The following is a 26253-nucleotide window of genomic DNA, read 5'->3' as shown; positions in this document are numbered from 1 at the left end:
GCCTGCATTGGAAGGGATGCAACGAAAGATGTAGTCCCCATCCCCAGGGCAATGAAAGTCCGAAATTTTGAATCAAAACTTATATAGTCCCCAACAGGTATGAGATAATACAAGAAAAATAAACCCACATGTGTCTGTAGCAATGTGAGTATGAACAGAGGTCTCCTGTAATTCCAGCTAGGAAATGTGGCAATGTTCCCCAGGTGCTCTTTGCAAACCTATGCTGAAGGTTATCAAGGGCCAGTTCACGGAGCTCATGATTCCATAATTCACTTAAAGGCAAAATCCAGGTGCAATCACACTGGCAACTCAAATTGTTTGTGATGCTAGGTGGATCCTGTGTGTATCAAATGGGGGAGTCCTCACGCAGAGGCAGCGAGGGAACGGCTGGGTGGGAGCTCTGACAGGAGGCACGAGCAGCAGACAGAAACAGCAGCCACATGCAGCAGCCAAGCACAGACATCTGTCGGGGCTGTGCCAGCACCAGAGCCAACGCTGTGTTCCACTGGCACCTCTAATGCTGCAGGACAGGCTTTCACATCACAACTCTCACGGAAAACGAAAAGGCAAAAGTGAAAAGAATTTAATGTTGTCACATATTTCTCCAAGGCAAACCAGACTAGAGTCAGAAGAACAACAAAAAAGCCCTCTCCTTAAAAATCCTTCTACTCTTCCTGATTTATCCTGCAGAGGATTCATAATCCTGCGACTGATGAAACCATAGCATGTTACCTTGGTAACTGTAACTCAAATTCAGTCTTTAGAATACACTCAAAGGTCAGACTGCATGAAAAGTTAAGGCTAAGGAAGGTATAATTCACATTGAAAGGCAGAGTACAGCAAAAAAAAGTGCTCCAGTATCTCCAATTACAAAGATTCCAAACAACAAATATAAACATGTTTGAAAAAAGAGAGTAAGATCACACAATGCCATAGTCACTGAGACTGCAAATATCAACCTACTTTAGGAAACTCTGAATATATGTTACAACAATATCTAAATTAATATGAAAATGCTATTGCATCAAAATATTGTCATAATATTTTCTATCATCTAAAATGAACAGATGTGCATTTTTTGAAAGGTCTTTCATTGCTATATGCTACAAAAAACCAGTCAGGTTCACTAAATAAGCAAAAATTTAATCTCATACTTCAAGGCTTATTTGTTATTATTTTGTTCAAAACTCTGCATTCTTTTTCTTACAAAAGCAGCCCAATTTCTCTGAGTATCAACTAAAGCAGTTTCAGACTTAAAGATCAACCTGTGCCATATATTTGCAGTATTAATGAAATACATTATGCTCAAATATGCTCAAATTATGTATAATATATAAGCAAGATGTGGCAAGCTTTTCATTTATGTCACGTTTGTGAATTTTAAGTAGTGCAAAAGTCTGTTATTTTAGAAATGTATCTATGGGCGTACACAGTGTGATTTTGTATCTAGGAAAATGCTGTGAACTCATAATCAGGCTTCAAGTTTAAAATGAAGCAGAATTAAAGCCAAATTTGTAACTGTAAACTTGGAATCTCAACCTCTGTGTAGTTGCTTCACAGTGCAGCCTTAGGGTTTCACGTTAAATTTCAGAGAGGGAGATGCAGAGAAAAACAAACATCTACACCCACACTCTCATAGAGAAGTCAAGCATGAAAAATTCTGGCCCCAAAGTTTTGAAAATCATTAGGGAACCAACTTTGGCACACACCTGGAAAGCTCTTCGGAAAGCTCCATCTTTCAAGTTAGTCCTATAAAAGAAAGCAATTTTAAAACGTCTCCATCTCTATGTGACCTTGAAAGTCCTATAAACTGTCCAAGGCATTCCTAAAACGATGTCTTACTCAAAAAGGACATGAAAACACAGCAGTTTGCCCCACAGATCTCTGCAGCTCTCATGTGAGGGAGTGTTAGAGAACTTTCAGGACAGCTCAACAAAAGCACTGCTCTCACTGAAGGACACCTGTACTTATTCAAGAGAAATAGGGATGGCTCTGAAATGAAGAAAAAAGCAAGGATTTATTCCAGCATCATAGCAGTTGGATATTTTTTGTGTCTTTGGCCCACCAGCTCCAGAAGACAACCTCTCAGCTGGATGAAGCTCATCTAAAATTTTCTAACCATCACTATTATCATTATTGCTAAGCAAGAGCTACCTTTCATTCTACTTGATGACTTGATGGCTGCCTTATTACAGTACTTTAAATGATGCAACTTTGCTTTTTCCTTTTTTGTTTTTGGCTTGTGACCTAAAAGTTGTAACCAATATTTCATTTGCCTGTGCTGGTTAAATCCATAACACGGCGTATAGCAGAGGAGATACTCAGGGGGTTGAAGAGAGTGAAGGAAATTAGGGAAAAGTCTGTAAAAGTCTGTAAAAGGCCCACCATCTAAGGATTCTCCCAAGTTCAAAACTACACCTACCTAGCTGTTGAATATTTGTACTTTCTCTGAGGAAGGCGGGAAAGGTGTAGAAAGCTGTGTTGATATTTTTCACCTGCAAGCCTTCACTAGAGAGCAGAGATTATATCACCCTCCTGTCTAACATTACATGCCTGGTAGACAGAAACTTAGAGAACCAAACAGATAAGGAATAAGCTGCTCTCTGAACAAATCACACAAAATCAAGTCCAACACATCTTGCACTGAAAACAAGGATGCCAGGACTCCAGCATAAACCTCTCACACTGGTAAAATGCAGATGTTACAGCTGCATTAAAAATCAATACTACAACCAGAATTCACAGATCTCACCAGTACTACACAAATGACATAAAACTTTAAAAGTGATTTTAATTCTTGTTGTGTAAGAAATAAATTACAAGTGAGTACTGATAACTTTAAAAGTCTTTATATAAAATGATGTAATTAAATTCCGTGGAGAACATGTAAGGGAAGACACAGGATAAAATGCACAATGAAAAAAAAGAAAATTGAAACTATACAAAACTGTACAAAATAAAGCAGTTGTGTTGGTTTGTTGTTTTGTATGGGGAGTTGATTTATTTAGCCAAAGAGTGGCACAAAGGTTGGCTCTGATGTCCTTCCATTAGGACTACTACCACCATCACTAAGGATCTGTTTCATTTATTGCAACACACTTTCAGACTAGAAAATCCCATTAGACTTATTAAGCAGATATAATCTATGCATCAAGAATGCAAACATGAATCATAGGAGAAGATCAGAAGAAGATCAGAAGATGAGAAGGAGAAGATCAGAAGGTGACAAGGACCCTTGTCACAAAATTTTCTTTACATCATCCCACTGAATTATTCCATTTGACCTTTTGACACAGGCTGACAGGTATATCCAGGTAAACATGAATTTTATCAAATCAGAAAATAAAACTCAGTATATCACCTCAGAAAAGCAGAAGCATTTGCAGGAGAATGACACTGATTCAGAATGTTCACCTTTCCTTACAAATTTTCTATGGGGTAAGACACAGTCCAATTTTTTTTTTCCTCAAAATACTACACGCAAGTAAAATCTAGAGTAAATTAAATTACATCAGCCTACAAAAAGAAAAGACTGTAGTTTCAAAAGGTTTACACTCTAGCACAAACAACTGCACATGGCAAGCAGTCTGAGCACACATTAAAGCTGTACTTTGATAAATAACCTCCCACAAATGTGTAAACCTTGCCATTAGCACTCTCATCAAAGATACTATGGAGTCTTCTCTAGATGACTTTTCTGTAGCTGTGCAAATTTTTCTTTACTCTTGTCAATGACTAAAAAAAAAAAAATTAGGGGAGGTTGCTTACCGCCTGTATGCAACACCTTGCAATCTTCTGCTGAAGGCTCATTTTCACCCTCTTTGATGTTGCTGATGTTGTCCTTTTCAAGCAGCCTGTCCACCATGGCAATAAGGCAGTTCAAACTCTTTGCCACGTTGGCCCAGACCCTGTCCTGAAAAGACCAGAATTATCACTGCATGTTACTGCAGAAAAAAAACCAAAAAGGGACAATAGTAAGTTATTCATGATGTTAGCATACGACTGCTCCTCTCATCCTTCAGCCTATTACCAACCTGAGCCTTTTTCATGGAGATTCTCTTGCAGCGTAAATGAACCCAAACTTTTATGGTTTTAGACACTGTGCACAAGCGCTTCAAACTCGACATAATGCGGACAAAGTTTCAGGTCTAATAGCAAGGAACTGAGCAGCTTGTCTATTTAAATGATACCTTAAGAGTACAGACACACTCAAAGCTTGACAAATGAAACCTTGTGTGGGCCAGTTTTGTCACAGTGTTTAATAACCTCTTTTTGATAATTTAACATATCCTGTATTTTATCACATCAGTTACTCTGCTGAAGAAAATGTTAATTCAAGGACTAAAATGAGAAACTTGCTGTCATGGCATATTTATTAGCTAACACAATTTCAGTTTTGTTCCTCACCTCTCACACAAACTGCAACCGTCACACTTAACTGAGTTTACAATAGGAGAATTAGGGAAGTAATAGAGAGGTACAAAAAGTTCTGTACAAGCAGAGAGGAAAAGAAATCATGTGGAGCATAAGAAAGAGCTGTTATGGATAATCAAAGCTTTTGCACCCACTTTTGCAGCACTGAATAAGAAGGAAGAAACCAAGCCATACAAGTAATGAGGCTGTTCACAAGACAAGCAATCAGACTAAAACCAAACCATAACAAACCCACAGAAACCACCCTTCCCTCTCCAAGTATATGTTTCAATGCTGAGTCATTCTGAAAGTATTGCAGAGCAACCAGAGTTTGCTTGAGGGTTAAAAATGGGAATTTAACATCACTGCTTTGTTTTGTATTTTACAGAGCCAGAAGCATTATGTATTTGTCAGGTCTTCAGGCAGAAAAATGAAGTTGCAAAAATACCAAGAGAGAAGGTTAAAGAAAACTGAGAACTCAGAGAAATAGCATAGTTCCGTTTAAATGGCAACCCTTGGATTTTGAGTGGAGGCAAATCTAGAGCCACTGCTAAGGCAAACATTTATATCTAATGTCGCTTTTCAACTATATGCCTTGCTTCAGCCTGACTAGAGGGATCTTATCTTATGCCCTGCTCCCTCCTCCTGAGGACACAAAAGACTGAGGGCAGGTATAGATTCCTTCAAAAGTTTCCTCCTCTATGCACTTCAAGCAATCCTGAAAAAACATTTACAATATGTGTGAAACTACTGATTTTTACCGCCCACAAGCATAATTCTGGGGAGAAGGATTCTATGAAGAATCCTCCAGAGTATAAGGGAGCTTCAGAGCTTTCAGTCACTGAAGTTGCTGAGGAATATGCAAGTGAGGTTGCTCAGAGAAGTTGGAGCAATCTAATTTCCCTTTTCTTTTGTGTGATGGGGGAACTTAATTCCTGCACAAAAAAAGCATTAAGCTCTTAAAGAGCATCTGGAGTTATTGCACAAGCAACACAAATATGAGCCCTTGTTTCACATCGGAAAGAGCACTTTTTTCAAACCAACTATTAACCCAGCATTGAGATGATTTCTATACAATATTCCCACAAACGTTCCCTGAGGGTTTAGAAGCGAAATTCATAAACATCTGTTGACAGAAAGCTCACTCTTATTATCATGTATCTGGCTTTTTTATATACAAGCAACTGAGAGGGAGCAAGGGCCTGTTTCACAGCCCCTTTTCTCCACACAGGAGGCTCCTGGGATTGTGGGCAGATAGAAAATGTAGAGGCATCTATTTATCATTCATTGAGATGTTATTCTGTCTGCACCAAAGGCAGTCACGTTTATCTAAGAAGGCTGTTGAAATTCTGCAGTTTGGCAGGAACAATTTTCAAGTAAAACTGCAGTTTCCCATCACTGAAAATCAAGTGGCTTCTATGATTCTCCATGAGAAGAAATTAATCCGTTTCTTTGTTGGAGAATTTTGCTCAGACATGGCTTGAAGGAAAAAAGGCCATGAAAATATACAGCTGATTGAAAAGTAAAAGGCAGCTGTAAACAGCAAAGTTCTCAGGCTTGTTTTTAATAACAAGTAAATACCTTGTCCTTGGGTAGTGATGGGAAAGCAGTGACAAACATGGAGGCCTTGAGAACAGTTAATAACAGGATGAGAAACACAAGTTTTGGTCTCAATAACAAACCACAGGTATTGAAAACAAGAGGAGGGGTTGCTGTGTAATCTGTAGCCAATGATGAGCTCGGGTTTTGCAATATGTATGAACTTAATTAACACGGTTATAAAAATGTGCATGTTAGATCAATAAATTGGAGTTCGATGCTGATCAATTAAGATGGGCCGTCTCCCTTCACTTCGTCACTTCTTATTGTCATCTTTTACTACTTCCAGAATATTTTCCTGTAGCCTAGCACTGACCTTTCATCTTCTTAAGCAGATGAAAAGATGGAAAGGCAGGCCTTGGCATCAGTGAAAGCTGGGCACCTCTCCTAGGACAATTAAAAATGAGCCTGTAAAATAATTCTCTTTCATTCATCCAACTGAAAAAATTGTAATTAAGTTCCATCTGATCAGAAAGTATCATTAAAAACTAAGACACCTTCCTCATTTCAGAGAGCAGGAATGGACACTCCTTTCTGTCACTGCACCTGACTGGATGTCTTCCTTCTAAACACTGCCAGCCAGTGGAGTCCCAGAGGCTGTTTCTGTTTTTAAAGGATTCTCAGCCTTTCCGAATTCACCACAGAGCTCCTCAGTCACTTCTTGTCCCTCCATACACACCACTTCAGCTGTGTGCTTTGCTTGTGCCATGTATGGCACAGCATCTGCACGTCCAAGCACTCTGAAGATGCTGTGTCGCCTTCATTTCAGTGGATATTCAGATAATTCCTTTGAAGCCCTAAAGCAGATAGCCTTCCAGAAGTAATGGGTTAAAACATAGAATGAGAAGCATGTAAAGAAGGGCCTGGCACTAGAACACACGGAGAAAGCACAGCACCAGGAAAACAGAGCAATAAATTAGATAAAAGGTAGAGCATCATGACAGGGGAAGAGATAAGTATAGGAGAAACTAATAAGCTAAGCAGGTTTAGAGCCAGCAATGTCAAAACGACCCTATGGGTTTTGCCAAGCCACGGGATCCAAGCCAAATACACCGGGAATTGACCAAATTAGGAAAAGAGTTCAAAAGTTTAAAGAGGAAGACTCATCAGAAAGACCCCGTCTATGATGAAGGCAACAGGAACGACCACCTGAAAATTCCCCAAAAGAGATGTCTCCACCTACGCTCCGCCCACGCTCCGCCTACACCACGCCCCATATGAATATGCATGATTATGTACCTGATCTGATGTAATTCTATACCCAAAATTGTATATAAGACTTGCTTTGCTATGAGAACTCAGAAATCCATTTTGTGATTTCTCCGACGCGTCGCTAATAAAAATACCTCCTGCTTAATTGACTTAAGCTGAGTCTGATTAGGCAGTCACCCTGCCTGTTTGGGGCAAAATTTGGCATCATTTTCTGGCGACCACGAAGGGACGTATGGCACCAGACAGGAGATCCAAGCCTTAAGGGTCCTCTCCCGGGCCCGGGTCTGGGGTCGGGGTCTTCTGGGCGCCTCTGACGGCTTTTCGTTGGGAGAAGCTCCTTCCCTGGACCGGTGCTCTCGGATGGACGCTGGCTGCATCTCCTGCTCAATTAAGAGGTATTTGAATTGCCTATTGGCTTTAAGAGGTATTTGAATTGTTTGTTGGTTTTGGGATAAAGCGCTTTGTTTGGAAAACGAGGGTCAGACGTGACCGCTCGCAGGGTAAGCCGGAGGGACGCCTCGGTAAAAATCCCTGATTTTACGGGTTAAAGTCCCGTAAATACGGGTTAAAGTCCCGTAAATAGAGTACAAAAGGAAACGACTAGGTTGTGGTAGAGAAGAGTTGAACTTGGTATCCTTGGTTTGTTTTGCTGTATGGGAGATTGCCTATTGTTCTTTGAGAGCGGGAGAAAGATGTGTTAATTGGTGGTTTTATGTGTTTGTCTTATGTGTCCGCTGTAAAATTTTATAGGGGATGCTTTTATTACTTTCTATGTAAACAGATTGGAAATGTATGTGCATGAACTTGGCAAACTGGTATCTCACGGTCTGCAGGCGACCTCTCGTGGCCCTACCTGGTAAACAGTCCGTTCTGATATAGACCATAAGGCAGGAACTGTTTCATAAAGATGTGTGGGTGAGAGTGAATGAGACGCAGCATCGCTGCGAAGCGAGAGGGAGTCCCGCTCCGCATTTCCTGTTCTTCACGAGAAGCCAGGTCGGAAACGGACAAAGCGATTGGAAATTGTGTGTATGAAGAGTTAAAATCAATTGACATACAGTATTTGCGAAAAGAGACTGTTCCGGTTAAACAGAAAACGCAGACACAGGGAATAGCCATGGGAAGCCAACAGAGTAAAGATATAAATATGAAAACCCCTTTAGGATGTATCTTAAAACACTGGAAGGACCTGGGAGGGATTCCAGGGGGAAACATAAGTAAAAAAACACTTCTTAAGTATTGCACACAATGGTGGCCTCTGTACCGTCTTGATGACGGAGAAAAGTGGCCACCAGAGGGGACAACTAACTATAATACCATTTTACAACTTATGCTCTTCCTCCGACGGCTCAATAAATGGGATGAGGTAATATACGCAGACATGTTTTTCACCCTAAGGAATAAACCTGAGTGGCAAAAGGGATGTGGAATTAATGTAGCCCCTCAGGACCCCCTAGTATTGGCTTTGGAAAGAGATAAGAAAGGTCCGAAGTCAAAGGACCGTTGCTGTGATGCATGCAGTATTGGACAGCAGTGTCTCAAGTTAACAAGGAGGGATAGTGGAAAGGAGAGCGAAATAAGCTTGTGGGAATACCATCCATTCGCTCCAGGGCGGGAAGGACCCCTTCCCGGACCAAAAGAGGAACAAGGGGATCCTAGCCCATTAAAGGAATTGGAGCAGTGGTGGAAATCTAAGTTTGGATGCAGTCCTCAGAAACTAGACAACGGCTGGGAGGAGGGTAGCCCATCAAAATCGGGGATTAGCGAGGGAAAGGGCAGCCCTCAGGAACTAGGTAGCCCACAGGGGTCGGGGAGCTATGTTGACAGCCCACCCAGACTGGAGCTCGAAAGGGAAGAAGGCAGTCCATTGGGAGAAGAGAGCCGGGGGGAGACACGCAGCCCGCCCAAGCTTAGTCCATACGGGGATAGTAACACATCCAGAAATGGGGGTGACTGTAGAATGGAAACTAACACACCAAGGACTGGTGTTTGCAGAATGGAAACCAGCACACCAAAGGCTGGGGACAAGAGCGACTCATGGGGGGGCGACGTCCCTGAATTAAAATATAAGGGGAGTGGTAATGTGACATGCGAAAAGGAGACAGAGAACAACTCGCAGAGATTGAGTATAATAATACAGATAAAGGATAAAAGAGATGGGAAAGCAGCAGAGGATGAGAGGGGTAGTAGCCCGGGGCAGGATAAGGGTCGACAGATATTAGGGGGACGACAGACCCAGGACGGGAGTCGGACGGACTGTGTAATAGAGATAGGAGGTGAAAATGAGGAACTGGACATAGAGGCACAGGAAGAGAACCCCGGGGCAAGGACCAGTCACTCGCATTATACCAGATCTGTGGCACGAGGGGAAACAAAGCAAAGAGAGGAGGGGAACCATACGATAGCTCCTCTCCGACAAATTATGCCAATGGTAGGGGAAAAGACTAGAGTAAAGGTGCCGTTCTCGACAAGTGATTTGAACAATTGGAGGGATGAAGCAAAAAATTTTAGGAGAAATCCGGAGGGAGTAGCAAAGAGATTTGAATTAATGGCGAAGAATTTAGATATTGATTGGGAGGATATAGAAGTGATGCTGTCGGAGCTGACAGATACAGAAAGGGGGCTTGTGTTGGAAACAGGGAGACAACATGCTCAAGTGTTACCGGGGAGAATAGAAGATAATTTTCCCAGCAGTAAACCAGAATGGGACCCAGGTAACGCGGATCATTATCAACAGTTGGTGCAGTATAGGAAACTGATAGCGATGGGCTTGCGTAATGCAATCCCTAAGGCTATCAACTGGTCAGTGCTATATAACATCAGGCAGGGAAAGGATGAGACCCCATCGGAGTTCTTGGACAGACTCAGGGCGGCAATGAGACAATACACACCCCTAGACCCGGCAACAGAAGAAGGGAAACAGCACCTGCTAGGGTTAATGATGGGACAGAGTAACCCAGACATCAGGAAGAAGTTACAAAAGCTTGAGCACCCAGCAAACAAAAACCTAGAGACACTGCTAAATGAGGCATGGAAGGTATATAATAATAGAGAAGCAGAAGAGAAGAAAAAGGAAGACAGGAGGATAGCCCGAGTGGTGGCTGTAGCAGTGGCAGCTCAAAAGACAGGTTACCCGGAACCTGGAACTCGAGGAAGGGGTAGAGGCAACCCAATGGGAAGGGGAGGGAGACTCCAGCCCCACCCCACTAGGGTAGGGCCAAATCAATGTGCGCACTGCCTACAGATGGGGCACTGGAGGCGAGAATGTCCCCAACTGAGGGAAAGATTTATGGCCACTACCACCACCACACATCAGGATAGTGAATGACGGGGACCGGTGGGCCGTACCCTAGCAGACCCACTGGTTAAAATGGAGCTAGGGGAAGGTAAAAAGGAATTGCGATTTTTAATTGATACGGGAGCAACTTTTTCGGTTTTAAATCAGGAATTGGTACCTAAAAGTGATGAATTTGTACAAGTTGTGGGAGCAACAGGCCAACCAGAAAAAGCTTACTTTTTGAAACCCATTAAATACAAAATTGGGAAACAAATGGGAATACATCAGTTCCTGTATTTACCAAATTCGCCAAAGCCCTTATTGGGAAGAGACCTATTGGAAAACCTGGGAGCCATAATAAAGTTCAACAAGGACAAATTGGAATTTCAAGTAAACGATGAACAACTGATTACAGCCCTAAGCCTAACAATCAGTTGTGTGGAACCCAAACCTGAGAACCACAATTTCGAGCAAATCCTGAGCAAGACTTATCCATTGGTATGGGCTACAGATATACCTGGAAAATCAAAACGAGCGACACCGATTGTTGTCGAACTTAAGGTCGGGGCAAGACCGGTGGTAAGAAAACAATACCCTCTGAGGATAGAAGACAGAAAGGGAATTGAGCCCATAATCAAAAGGTTTTTAGAACTAGGGTTATTGGTAGAATGTGAATCGGACTTTAATACACCGATCTTGCCAGTAAAGAAACCTAATGGAACGTATAGGCTCGTTCAGGATCTGAGGGCAGTAAACGAAATAACCAAGACATTACACCCGGTGGTTGCTAATCCATATACGCTTTTAACTAGGCTAAAGGATAGCCTGGCCTGGTTCACCGTATTAGATTTGAAAGACGCATTCTTCTGCCTTCCCTTAGCCCCCGAGAGTCAAAGGATTTTTGCCTTTGAGTGGGAATCAGTAGATAGGGGGAGAAAGACCCAACTTACCTGGACACGGTTGCCCCAAGGCTGGTCTAACTCGCCCACGATCTTTGGGAATCAGTTAGCCAAAGAATTAGAACAATGGGAAGGGCCGCCGGGAGATGGCGCTCTCCTGCAGTACGTAGACGACCTCCTAATAGCGACAGTGACGGAGGAAGAATGCATTGAATGGACTATTTCCTTGTTGAATTTCCTCGGTTTAAGTGGATATCGAGTCTCTCAACAGAAAGCACAACTGGTGCAAAAGGAAGTGGTGTACTTGGGATACGAAATCTCCAGAGGACAGCGATCCCTGGGAGCAGCCAAGAAAGAGGCCATCTGCCAGATGCCCAAACCAGAGACGGTGAGAGACCTGCGCGCCTTTCTGGGGATGACAGGTTGGTGTCGGCTATAGATCTACCAGTATGGGATACTCGCTAAACCATTGTATGATTTGCTAAAAGAAACCAAGAATGTCCTAGTTTGGACTCCCGAGGCGGAAGGGGCCTTTAAGAGGCTGAAGCGGGAGCTGATGAGAGCACCAGCCTTAGGTCTCCCAGATGTGTCAAAACCATTCTGGCTATTTTCCCATGAGCGGCAAGGGATGGCCCTAGGAGTACTGGCACAGCAGTTGGGACCACACAAGAGAGCTGTGGCCTACTTCTCCAAGCGATTGGATGAAGTAAGTAAAGGATGGCCAGGCTGTCTGAGGGCAGTGGCCGCAGTAATAATTAACATAGAAGAGGCCAGGAAGTTTACGCTGGGCCAAAAGGTGACTGTGTTAGTATCCCACACTGTGTCAGCTGTGCTGGAACAGAAAGGCAACCATTGGTTGTCGCCTTCCAGATTTTTAAAGTACCAGGCCATCCTGGCTGAATCAGATGATGTAACCATTCAGGTAACTAATATTGTGAACCCAGCTTCATTCTTAGAAGGAAGAGCTCCAGCAGAACCCATCGAACATGACTGCCTGGAAACAATTGAAGCCGTCTACTCCAGTCGCCCAGATCTCAAAGAAGAGCCGTTCGAAGGCGCGGACAACTGGTTTTCGGATGGCAGCAGCTTCGTGAGGCAAGGAGTAAGAATGGCTGGCTATGCAGTCACCACTACAGAGAGGGTAATTGAGTCAAACCCCCTGCCTGCAGGGACTTCATCTCAAAAAGCAGAGCTGATAGCCCTGACCCGAGCCCTGGAATTAGCAGAGAACATGCAAATTAATATATGGACAGACTCTAAATATGCCTTTTCTGTCGTACATGCTCATGGAGCCATCTGGAAAGAAAGAGGACTGTTGACTACACAAGGAAAAACAGTCAAACATGCAGGAGAGGTTCTGCGACTGCTGGAGGCGGTCCAACTCCCAACACAGGTGGCCATAATGCATTGCAAGGGGCATTTGAAAGGCAATACTATTCCAGAAATAGGGAACAGGAAGGCAGATACAGAAGCTAAATTGGTGGCCATAAGAAATAAGAAAGCGGAAATAGCGGCCCTAATACCAGGGGAGCTGGATATCAATATCCAGCCAGATTACCAAGAATCAGATCATAAGTGGATTCAAAGGAATAAGGGCAAAATACTAGAAAATGGTTGGGGTCGATTAGAAACAGGACAGTTAGTGATACCAGGAAACGTGATGTGGCAGTTTGTGAAGGCAGAACATGAGAAGGCCCATTGGGGCCTAGATTCGCTTTACCAATATTTGCAGACCAGAATAGCAGGACCAAAATTATTTACTACTATAAAACACGTTACGTCCCAGTGTGAACGGTGTCTGAAGAACAACCCAAACACAGGAACCAAAGTACACCTAGGAGCTATAAACCGAGGTAAATTCCCAGGTGAGATATGGCAAATTGATTTTTCTGAACTCCCAAGAAAAGGGGGGGTTTCGGTACCTGTTGGTATTAACTGACACATTTTCTGGGTGGCCTGAAGCATTCCCCTGTAGGACAAATAAGGAAAGAGAGGTAACTAGAGTACTATTGAATGAAATTATTCCACGGTTTGGGGTACCGAAGAGCATTTCTTCAGATAGAGGTACACATTTCTGTGCAAAAGTAGTGAAAGCAATAAGCAAAGCATTACAAATCAATTGGCAATTGCACACGCCCTACCGTCCACAGGCCAGTGGGCAAGTGGAAAAGATGAATCATCTTATCAAACAGCAAATTGCTAAAATATGCCAAGAGACTAATTTGCAGTGGTATCAAGCTTTGCCTATTGCTCTGCTGAGACTGAGAGTCAAGCCAAGATCGAAGGAAAAGTTAAGTCCTTTTGAAATTCTATATGGTAGACCTTATGCTATGCAAGCTGTAAATGGGGATGTCATAGACCAGATTGGTAATCAATACATTTACGATTATGTAATTGCGGTGGGGAAACAGTTTGATAAGAATGCTGCTGTGATGATAGAGCACCAACCTAAGCAACCGGATTACAAATTGCATCCGTTTAACCCCGGGGATTGGGTGTATGTTAAGAATCTTTCAGGAAAACCCCTACAAGAAAAGTGGGAGGGACCTTTCCAAGTGCTGCTGACTACCTTCACCGCGGTTCGGATCAAGGAACGACCTACGTGGATCCACTATTCACGGGTCAAGAGAGCTCCGGAAAACCAACAAGAGGACATTAAACCTGCCCTAGATGTACAGACTTCTGAGTCAGCTGTCTCCGCAGGATCACGTGAGAATCCAACATAAACTAACATTGACTTTGCCAAAACCTTTATCTCTCATAGCAGAATTTAATGCCGAAGCTAGAGCTGCATTGCGTAGCACGCCAATACAGTGGATAGGGTGGGTCGAAACGTACAGTCAACAAGGACCTGACCCACAGGACCCTATTCACGATCGGCCGTGCTTTGGGTGTGGGGAAAGAAATTGTGTGGGACTAATTGGATTTCTTTGTGGAGGTTGCGATAGAAAATTTTGGAACGTACAAAGTTGTTTACTGGACCTCCAATGTTATGAGTGTACCTGCAAAGAAGCAAGGGAAAATGACGACTATTTGGCCTTAGAGAAATTCGCCAACAGACCCATTTTAGAGGCTAAGGAATTGTTTGAAGCTCCTGAACAAATTGTATTAGGGTGGTGCCATTGGAAAGTACACCGCTGGTTACAATATTGTTTGAAACTTAGTCGTTCTAAGGTTTTATCGACCCGTTGCTATTCTTCTGTCCCACGACATCCACTAACAAGTGACCAAATTGGACCCTTTAAAAAACAAAGAGATTTAGACACTGAACTAGAAAAGGCTATTTTACGAGTAGAACAAATTCACATCAAGCAACGAGAACGCCAAAAGAAACAAAATTGACAGCCAGACACTATGACCCCGACTCCACCCCAAACCTTTACAACTCTGATCATTGGACTCTCGATAAGTATAGCTCTTCCCCAAGACTCTTCCCCAGTAGACCCATGGTCTCATGCACATCAGTGTATCCACCCGGAATTAGGAATGAGCGGACCCTACTTCGAGGTTTATGCCTTACGTAACAATCAGCCATATGCAAGTAAAGTATGGCATCAGCCCTCCATGATAGCATACAAGGGAGACCAAATCCAAATTGGGTGTCGAGAGCTTGACCCAACAGGAGAAAGAGGAGGAAAAACAAGGCGGCTGATATTAACAATTCAACCCTCGATGCCAGCCTCTAAACAAAACCTAATTACCTTTAGTCTAGTGAAAATGGGCAAACCTATTGCCTGGACTCAACAAAAGGGCCCAATTTCATGTCAGTGGAGCGACTTCAGAGAAGATCCACCTAGATCACAACCCCAAAACTCAGTGATTTATAGAGCATCTAGTGGTCCTGAGGGAGGAGAAGCACTGTGTGAGATGGTATTTAGATTGGATCAGTCAATGACGTTCACATGTGAAAGGGAGTTAAAAACACTGGGACAGGGTTTTAGCTCCCTCGGGCGTGTTTTCGGGCGTGCTGCCGAATATAGGATACAATTACCAGAAGATGTGATCCCATTGTATCCAGATCTAGACTTGCCTCAAGAAACCACCCTACCAGTGGAGTGTAAAGCAGTACACAACCTAACCTTTATAGGGCCTCAGGTGATAAGAAAATCTAACGAACTAAAATTATTGTTGGACCCCACTTATTCCCTGAAAAAGGTGCAAATGAACATTCACACCGATATTACTTATTTGCAAAAGGATTGTCGACCATTTATACAGCAAAGCCTTAAGGGATGGAATGCATGGCTAGCGACAAGGTCTCATCACAGAAAAACAAAAAGAGATCTAAGTGGGTGGATTGGCACCGGATTTGGCATAGTAAACACAATAGATCAAGAGGTATTAGTAAACAAATTAAGTACCGTCACATCGAGCTTAGGAAAGCTTAAGGTGCCTCTCAGTACATCCATGCTTACATTAGCCGAAACACAATCGCTAGTGGTGAAATTACTAGCCATGGTAGCAAACCATACTGCAGAAGATTTTGTAAAGCTCACTGACTACACAGGGCAACTCAGCAGAGACGTTGCACTCGCTATCCAATGCTCTCAGACGCAACAATGGGTACAATCAGTAGCGGCAGGAATAATGAGAGAAGGAACGTCAGGTATATTACCTCAAGAAATAAGGGAAACAATATTAAAGGACAATCACACTACACAATTTGAGAGGGACCATCAGGCTTGGTGGCAACTAGTGAACTTCACCTATGAGCCTCAACAAGAACACATTGAAGCTTATGTCCTCACCATTAGTGCGGCAGAGGAAAGAGCTATCTTTCCCATCCTCACTCTAGGGACAACACACCAAAAAGTCGTTGTTAGGCCAATAAACCATAACGTCTGGGCCAGTTATGATTACACCAAAAATAGGTGGCAATCGGTTAGCACGGAAGCATGTATCCCTAGAGGACAATTAGGCTATGTTTGCGAAAATGCTGTGGTAGAAGCCGAAGATTTATGCTTAGATGCTGAAAACAGTGTATGTACCTTAGAAATGCTTCCGCATGATAAAACACAATCACAAGTTTACTATATAGGAAATGGGTGTGCTTGCGTAAAGACAGCTTGTGACAACGTCACTATAGATAATTGCCTAGAAGAGACTAACAATACTAACTTTTGTGTATGCAACTTTACCAAGATCATAGGTTGTGATTTTCATTACACTGTCCCAATAACTACCCAACAGCTAATTAACACAAATTTCAACCTATATCAAGAGATACCGAAATTACAAATAGGGATGGACGTCAAAATCCTCAAAGCAATGCTTGCACACCCTGAAGTAAAGAAATTGGTGCAAAAGGTGAATCAAACAACTAAACGAATGGTATGGCAGATAGAACACAATTCAGAAAAGATAAAGAATGTCCTGACCGAAATAGAACAAGTAGGCCAGCATCACTGGTGGGACATCCTTACAGGATACTCCCCAACAGCTACACAGGTCTTCCATTACCTGGTGCACCCAATGCTAGTAGTAATTGTAGCTTTGTTATTACTAACTCTTACAAACATCTGTTTGTGGTGGAAATTAAGGGGCATAATGAAGAGGACCCAAATGATTTGGGCAATGGTACGAGCCTATCAGCGTCCTGTGGGACCAGAACTTGACGAAAGAATTCGTAAGTTACTAGAAAAAGGGGGGAAATGAAGCCCTAAAGCAGATAGCCTTCCAGAAGTAATGGGTTAAAACATAGAATGAGAAGCATGTAAAGAAGGGCCTGGCACTAGAACACACGGAGAAAGCACAGCACCAGGAAAACAGAGCAATAAATTAGATAAAAGGTAGAGCATCATGACAGGGGAAGAGATAAGTATAGGAGAAACTAATAAGCTAAGCAGGTTTAGAGCCAGCAATGTCAAAACGACCCTATGGGTTTTGCCAAGCCACGGGATCCAAGCCAAATACACCGGGAATTGACCAAATTAGGAAAAGAGTTCAAAAGTTTAAAGAGGAAGACTCATCAGAAAGACCCCGTCTATGATGAAGGCAACAGGAACGACCACCTGAAAATTCCCCAAAAGAGATGTCTCCACCTACGCTCCGTCCACGCTCCGCCTACACCACGCCCCATATGAATATGCATGATTATGTATCTGATCTGATGTAATTCTATACCCAAAATTGTATATAAGACTTGCTTTGCTATGAGAACTCAGAAATCCATTTTGTGATTTCTCCGACGCGTCGCTAATAAAAATACCTCCTGCTTAATTGACTTAAGCTGAGTCTGATTAGGCAGTCACCCTGCCTGTTTGGGGCAAAATTTGGCATCACCTTAAGGCCTTTTTGAGCTCTGCTCAGAGATTAACACCCTCGTGGGCTGCTTCAAGGGTCAGCTTAAAGAGTTGTTTAAGGATGTAGATTTCAGGCAAAACTAAAGTTCCAACTGCAAAATGTAACACTAGTACTTATAATAGTACTTATAACACTTAGTACTGATAATAGTGAGGAAAAAACCTACAACAGCAAAGGAGGATAGAGCATTGTGCATACAAAGCAACATATATTAAAGTTTTTCCCTTTATAGTTGTGTTTCACAGTGGATTAAGTGTTTTTTCAAATTTTACATGCCTTTATTCTTTCTCTTTCCATCGTGCTAATCACAATTTGATTATTAAAACTCATATCACCTCTACTGACAGAAATAACTGAAAAGTTTAACCATTCAAATCCAGAAAAAATCACAAAATTTCTCCAAAATTTATACTGTCTCAAGTTTGACAATGACTCTGACTCAGCTCAATTCAGAAAACAGTGAAAGATACATTTAATTTGAATCAAGATTACTAATTCAGCAGAAAAAAATGAATGCTGTTTAAAATGACCCACTTATGCAGTTTAATAGGTGAGGACCAAGCACCTGGCGGCTTTTAGTTATGAATTACAGCAAAGCTATCTTCTCTTCAGAGATGCTGAACTGCAGTACTAAATTAAAATGCAGCTTTCACAAATGCCACTTTTTCCAGTGCAAAATTTATCTCTTTTACAAAAACTATTGTGTTATTTATATCTCTAAATGTTTCAACAGCTAAAAACAAACATTTTGGCTTTAGTTCAAGCAAAGAGCACCATTCCAGCCCCTCAGGTTGTTGAGAAAACAAGAAAAAGTGAATTAAAGGCTCTAAAACTGGAGGACAAATGAAATAATGAGTTATTTATTGTTTAAATCTCACGAATACTTAATGCATGGGGCTGGAAATAATTGCCTTTCTTCTAGAAGAAATATATTCTTCTTCCTTTATTTTTGGTGTGGAAAAAATTACAGGTTAGGTGGAATACCATAGCTCACACAAGTTATTAATTATTTACAATAGAGATGAATATGCTGACATCCTTTACGTCTATGAGAATACAGTGATGAACTCAAAGCATGAGCCTGGACTGAATAAAAATAGCTTGAGTACGTATGAAATAAAGTAACAGACCTATTAAAGAAGACATCCACCAAAATAATTGATTTATAACATTTCAGCCATATAAATAATACATATCTTTGAAAGATATGCTAAGAATGTTAAAATCCAAACACTGTATTTAATTCTTTTACAGAACCTCAGACAGTTTCTAAGAACAGAGTCTAGGGGCAATGGGCTGAGGGTTAATTCAGTGTATTTAAAATGATTACAGCCTGAGGGCTGGAGAGGGGTGTTGCAGGGGGTGGGGAACAAAAAAACCATTTCCCTGTGAACAGCATATACTGTTCCAGTCCTTAAATCTGCCCAACTAGCAAAACCAACCCAAGTAAGAACAAAGACTATTCTTGTGTCTGGGCAAGAATACACTCAACACCTTCACTGTTCTATGCACAACTAGGCAGTCTCAGAGCAGCACACTGTACTTAGGCAAAGCCTTGCAATTTAGCTTCAAAATCTGCATATCTGCGATGCATCTGAGAAGCACAATTTTACAGTTTTGCACCCCTTTGCCCCCTGCAACGGCATGTGACAAGGACACTGAGGGCTTGAGGTGGCTTATGCTAATTTGTAGGGTTTCACTGGCCAAGGGTTTCTGTCCACTTACCCACTCCTCCTCATCATACTCAGAATGATGGGGTATGGAGTCCTGCCTTTTGACGTGAGCAGGATGGTCCTGGTGCTGTGCATCAGCCCCTTCCTCTGCACTGCTCCTGGGCACAGCTGGTTTCTTGAGCACACAGCCAGGCCGGGCTGTGTACAGCGCTAGAAGGGCACTTCTCACCAGCTGGTCCTTGAACGTGTGCACAAATAACTCCGTCTAGGGAAAAAACCAAACCAATGGAAAGGTTAGAGCAAAGAATGTGGTATGGCAGCAAAGCTGTGTAACACTGAATTATCCTTAGGCAGAGCGGCTATTTGTTTCAGGCCTGCCTGGGAGGCAGAAAACAAAGTAGGCCAACAAATAATGAGGAAAATTTCAAGAGTTTTAGAGATCACATTCTACAATCCCAGTGTTCTAAGCATTAACACAGGAGCACATTATCTGTCAGAGATCACAATCTTTTCACATTTTATTTGAATTCCAAATTTCACCTCAGAGGCAAGCCTCAACAAGAACCACTTCCAAGAGTAACCAACCACAGCACAATGATTTCTGAATAAGTGTAAGATAAAACACAATTAACCAGTTCAATAATCTCTCTAAATAAAACCCACCACTCTACAATGCTGAAATAGCAGTATCTGCAAAAGCAGTATTTCCACAGATAAATTTTACTACTGGTAGGTGTCAACCCAGATATCATGGTAGGTGACACCTGATTTCAAGCTTGATTTTTTTGTATATTTTAAAGAAAGGAAACTCTGAAGTTGTCTTCTCGGGTCTTCTGAAGATGCTATTCAATCTCTGCATCATTTTTCTATGTTGACTGTTACAGCTGGCATTTTACCGTATTTTTTAAATCCTTCAACCTCCCTGCATTATTCATCTCCCTTCCACCTCAACAAGGAAAGTATGCCTTTGTGCAGACAATCTTAATTAAACAGGGATGTGGGAAGGTATGTAGATAAGAGTCAGAGGATCCAGCCTCAACCAGCAGGAAATGCCAAAAATGAGGGCTGCCCAGCCAAGCTCTCTTCAGCCCTTATGTGCTGCTTATGCAAAAACTGGAGGGAAAAGTAGCCAAAAAAACCCCAAAACAAACAAGTGCCAAGTGCCAGCACCTCCCTGGAACTCCTGAGAAGATTCCTGGAAGTCTTTTCTCCCAGTTTCTGCATTTCTTATCCTATCCCTTTCTTCATGCTACCTGTTCCTCTTTTGCACCCACTCCTACTCAACTTCTTTTTCTTGCCTTCCTGTCTCAAGACCCTCTCAAAAGTTTACAGATATTTAAGACAGAAAGGCTCTAAAAAATTAATGGTTTTCTTAAGGCTCCAGCTGCTAGGTGAGGTACTTAAATGAGAAGTTTCTGCCTTTCCCATTTTCATTATGTTTACCAAAAAAATGCTTTCTGAATTGTTTCACATGGACGGGCTGAAAATTTTACTCCAAATAAATCTCTACAGTTCTAAAAATAAGAACTGCAGGAACATCTAAGAAAAATTATTGATTTTTTAAAACCAAAATCAGACCTGACTTGGGATTCTTTAGACTTGGCAACGCTACTCATCTCCCTGGCGATATTACCAGACCCATTCCTTCTCCTCATTACCAACTTGGTGCCTGAGGGAAAGGCCATTTTTTAACAGTTTTCTCAGGACTGTCTCCTCGTTGTCCTGAATTGCTCTGCAGGACAATTGCAGTTTTCTACATTTCCAACCCAGATGGTGCATGCCTGGAGAATGACTTAGTCTCTGGGGAATAGTGCTATCACACCCCACCATTCTTTGCCTTACCATGGCACAATGAGATTTGAGGGGTTGTGTGGTAACAGCAAAGCTCCTCTTCAACACTTCTACAGTTCCATAGCAAGAGAGTTGAAACTCCATTACTTGTCTACCCTTAAAAACAGCAATATCATGGTTTTGCTGAGGTTTAATATCTACCTTCCCCACAATGTCTGTTTGAGAAAATTTCACGTTTCTGGTTCAGAATAACGCTCAAAAAAACTTTACATTTCAAAAAATTAGGAGAATTGGATAGCTTGATGTAAATAATGCCCACTAGGACTGCAAAGTTTAAGTAATATAATTGAATAGAAATATTTTATAGGGAAATTTAGTTTTTAAAAGAAAATCAGTACAGAAGTGCGACTCCATTTTTCATGCAGCAACTCAAATAATTCTGTAATTAAATTCCATTCAGAGATCCCATTGGTTTTACAGCAGTCTATGTTTTAACTTCACTTTCTAACAGCTCAGTACAGCTAAATTTGCAGAACATCACTATTTATGAAACTGCACTGAAATCACAAAACCAGTCTATACAAAGAAATAAAAACTCTGCAAATTCTTTCAGATACTCTACTAAAGAGTATTTCTGCAAACAAAGATAGGCATAGCTGGAAAATTAATTTATCAAGCCTGCTGCAAGCTGCAAATGCTGATACACTTGTCGATAGCTAAAGGCTTCCTTAATCAACTAACAAAAAGGGATGATAAAAGGTTAGTCTCAGGAAAACACTACAGGAAACTGTAAATTATATATGGAGATGCTTAACAGGAGAAAATAAGCTCCTTTTAAGAAGCAGCAGTGGAATTATTTGATTTCATTTTCCACTTTCAATCCATGCAGCCAGTCCTTCCATTTCCAACATGAACACTTTAATGTAATTCACATTATTGATAATTCAGATTTACTCACTGCTACCTAATAATTATAGAAAGAATTCTTATATATACCAAGTGATATGTTTTTTAATAAACTTGCAGAATTTAATCACCAGGCAAATAATTTTTATGGCTTCAAACAGATGTTTACTTTCTAAATATCTATCCAGTTAAAACATCAGAGCATTTATTTTTTACATACAAAAAGTGCAGGAAAGATGGAATAGCAAAGCACTACATATGCCTCAGGAGCACAAGCAGATATCATGTCATTATACTCAGCAGAGCATGTGCTACTCTGTGTTAAATGCAAGCAGGAACACTCTGGTAGTCTTGGTTCTCCAGTACTGTACCAGACTATACAGACAGAATATTTCAAGACAGCAATATAAGGCTTTGAATTAACCATGAGGGATCTAATTTCAGTATTGTGTGGGTTCACTGAGTTTAGGGCTTTGAAATTGTATTTCTCTTTCCTGAAGCTGTTTCTTGGTCTCTCTTCCCCATCTCTCCTCCCCTCTTTACAAGCAGCTGTCCCAGCACACTTGCTTCCTCAGCAATCCACCCTATTTCTCTATTGTCCACCTTTTCCTAGGAGTGCATTTGGTAATAGACAGGGAAGCAGGTATTGAACCACTCCTGCTGCAGTTGTTCAGACAACTGGATTTGTCTCTTCCAAGCAAAAGGTGGAGGCTAGACAGACATCCAAGGAGTACATGGGGTGAGACTCCTTCTTCTGGGAACCTGAGCTCATGCACTAACAGCAATTTAATCCTGGTCCTGAAAAGCTGATATGAACACACTCAACTAAGCCACCAGCTATAAATGTAAAATACCTAAGGCTTTAGCAAACTGAATGAATTGTCTTTTTTGTCCCCTTTTTATAGCCAGAGTCTCTAGCGAGCCATGGTTCAAGCAGTACTTTAGTACCATGGCTCCTGCCTCTGAAATCATCCCCTCCTCCTGTCCAGAGGCCAATGGCAGAGAAAATGCACATTGCTCAGCAACCACCCCTTGGATCTTCAGAACAAACCCTTCTTTGCCTGATTGGCTTTGCCTGTGCATACAGATTTCTTTGAACTAACCTCTAACAGAGCAGCTTCACTCTTCTATGCACAGCTAAAAATGCCCTCCTGCATCCAGAGGTACACCATAATCACTACAGTCCCCCTCCTTAAATTCCTCTGTTTCATTTCCAGGCTGAATTCTGCCTTCTTCCATCACCCCTGACGCTCAGAGCGACTCCACATTCTCAGAGCGAGTGTGGATTCACACATCTGCCGCTGAGAGCGATGTTCCTCTCCCTAGTGCTCTTCTGGAATGCCTTCCCAGCAAGTGGCCAAGCTCAATATCAATATTTGAAACCCTCCTATGGCACGAGGAGCTGCTGGGGTAATGGTGCTCAACAGACCAACAGGGCTGTCACTTCCCAATAGCTGAAGATGCATGGAAATGGTTACTGATCGTGTTATTGAGCCATACTGGGATCATACTGCTGAAGGGATGGCCCGTGGAGAAATGGGAAACTCTTCACAAGCTCTCGGGTCACAGAGTTCATATTGTTATTCATATAAGGGCTCATATTTTTATAGGGTAACATATGCTGGGAAGCACTACAGGCTTCAGCTAATCTCCATTATCAGTCTGTGAGACCAGCGGCGAACATTATCTTCTCTAATTTAGAACTAAAGGAACTAAAATGAGGAAGAGGTTACAGCTACAGACAGATATAATAGGAAAAAGAGAAATAAACTTTGAGATCTCCTAGAGCAAATTTCCCAGCTTCTCCTTCCAGGCTGCATCACCATTTCTGATCATGCTGTTATTCTAAACCTTATACACCAACCTGGCTTGAACTACCTCCCATAACCAGCAGCTTGAAATATCATAGAAAGAGAATGAAAAAAAAAGACTTCTCATACTACAAAATTATTTATAATTGTTGATATTTTCATAAACTCCACTATGTAGCCACTAGAGGATGAAGAAGCTACATGAAATTAAATTAATTACACTTTTTAATAAAGCAATCTTTATAGATTTCATTAACTTTCTATACGGAAGGCCTACAGAAATGCTAAATAACATTATTTTTCTAATAACAACATTTTGATGCTTATTTTAGCTGAGTTTATTTAACATTTCCTGATGCTGTGAAAGTCAAATGATGCAGAAACCCCCCCCCCCTTCCTCCCCAGCAGTTAGAGAGACTTGGTTACTCCATTTTCCATTGCAGTGAGGATTTGAATCTTACTTTTTCTGAAAGCATCTTTAAAGAGTTCTTCAAGCTGTCTGGAGAACGCTGGCTTGCAGAACTGAGCAGCAGGTCTGCATGGCTTGATATGAGAGGCTGCAGATGACTGATGTTGCTGAAAACTTCTTTTGCCTTGGCTGTGTTTTCAGGTGAATAGTAAATACACTGGTATCCAGTGCTGTGATAACAGAGAGTCACATCATGTCAAATTCATTTCTGCCATTAACAGCAATGCTTATGGTGCTAAAAATCTTACCACTGCTTTTGCAAAAAAAAAAAAAGCCAGATGCCTGAACTTCACAGACACCACTGATCCTGCATTTAAGGGTAAAAACAAACCTTTCCTTGAACAGTAAAAGCATAAACGGCATGAAACAGCCCACCACCACATGCTCCAAGTAATACAGTGCAAAATTCCTTTGAGTGGGTGATCTGAACATAAACCCCCATGTTTTTATGTGTTTCTTTTAAACACTGTAATTCTAGAGACAGAAAATATTTGACAAAGTCAGGTAATAATATCAAAGAGCATAAGGCTCCTTATTCTTCCAACTGAGCTCCCCAAAAGAGAATTGACTGCCTCACCGAGTCTTTCCAAGTGGGCCATTAAGGTTGAATTGATCAGTGGCCCACACTGTGTTTTGATTGGCCTCAATGATGTCCAGGAAGAGACGATAAACAGAGTTATCTCCAATAAAGAACAGGCATCTGATTTGCAAGAAGAGACCCAGCAATGGGTGCGGAAGTGAATTACTTCAAAACCACACAAATGCACACTGCAAACTTCCTACTGTCCACTGTTCAAACTACTGCAATTATTTTGCAGGACTTCTCCTATCCCTCTTTCTTCTTTTCCTCCCTACAAATTATGCAATATCCTCTTACACCACTGTTCTCAAACACCACTTCAGACAGCATGCACACACCCACTGGCTCTTGCCTGCAGCCCACAGCTCCTCACCTGAACCTCTGGTACGTAACCCTTCCTTTTATAAAGCCCTGGTTCAGTCTTTCAGAGAAACTAACCAAAATCTTCTGCAGCTTCAGATTAAAACAGGAAAAAAAGAACCCAAGCCCCTCCTGGCACATCACCAATGCCAGAGGAATGTACATGCTACTCCCAGCTGGTACTGTTTGTATCTCCCTTCTCTCCTTTTTGTCTGAAGTATTTCAGTCCCTTCAGCCATTTCACCACTTTCTTTCTTTCTTAATTTGGCATACCAAGACCAAATACTGACACTTGTTCAATCCTCTGAACTTTATGCATTCGCTTTCATTTCAGTCTTTGTCCAGATCTCTTCCCTACCCCCAGTTCCCCTTTGTGCCTTTTATTGAGTGAATTCTAGTTCCTTCTCTTTAGTTTTCTACAAATTAGAAACTAAATCTTGATCAGTCCCTTCCAATTCAGCATTTTCTATGATTCTGGCAAATAAGGATAGCTTCAAGCAGTTTTAAAATGAAGGCTCTTGCTTACATATTTTGCTGAGGTATACTCTCAATACCCAATTCTAATTTTCTATTCCCCAATATCCATTCTATTTTTCTGTCTTTCACCAATGTCTTCATTCCTAGATACAATTCTTTGTAGAAGCAATCAGGATTAATGGCATATAGCTGCCATTACTACCAGCCACATCTAAATTACGACGCATCTCCAACTTACATGAGCTACTCATGTCTACTAGACCCATGTCTAGTAGAAGTCATAATTCTGAGTATTTCAGCAAAGTGAATAATATAAACTGTCCCTCCTAATGAATTAGGAAAAACAAGCAAACCTCTGTCCCTCTGAGTAATCAAGAAACTGCCACAGTTCTGCCTTTGAGGTGGAGAGCCTGTTAGTGAGATGACTTCCAGAGTCAGATCTGGCACTACATCCACTGGAACCCTCAAGCAGCAGGCTCAGTG

General features: G+C 41.7%; 1 protein-coding gene across 1 annotated transcript in view; it reads right to left on the bottom strand.

The window, feature by feature from the left end:
- Positions 1–26253, bottom strand: part of LOC128948640 (inositol polyphosphate 4-phosphatase type II-like) — a gene marked incomplete at its 5' end in the record, with an annotated part of 99455 nt that overhangs the window by 41216 nt on the left and 31986 nt on the right. Inside the window, 3 exons of the mRNA XM_054293404.1 lie at positions 3769–3913; positions 19429–19641; positions 24346–24523. Coding sequence (XP_054149379.1) covers positions 3769–3913; positions 19429–19641; positions 24346–24523 — 536 coding nt within the window. The remainder of the gene's footprint in view (positions 1–3768; positions 3914–19428; positions 19642–24345; positions 24524–26253) is intronic.

This window comes from Melozone crissalis, unplaced genomic scaffold (genome assembly GCF_028551555.1).
Source record: "Melozone crissalis strain CALT ecotype California unplaced genomic scaffold, PUWL_Pcris_2 ptg000140l_1, whole genome shotgun sequence".
In the NCBI taxonomy this organism is placed as follows: domain Eukaryota; kingdom Metazoa; phylum Chordata; class Aves; order Passeriformes; family Passerellidae; genus Melozone; species Melozone crissalis.
The sequence above is the reverse complement of the archived record's forward strand: the minus strand, read 5'-3'. Positions and strand labels throughout refer to the sequence as shown.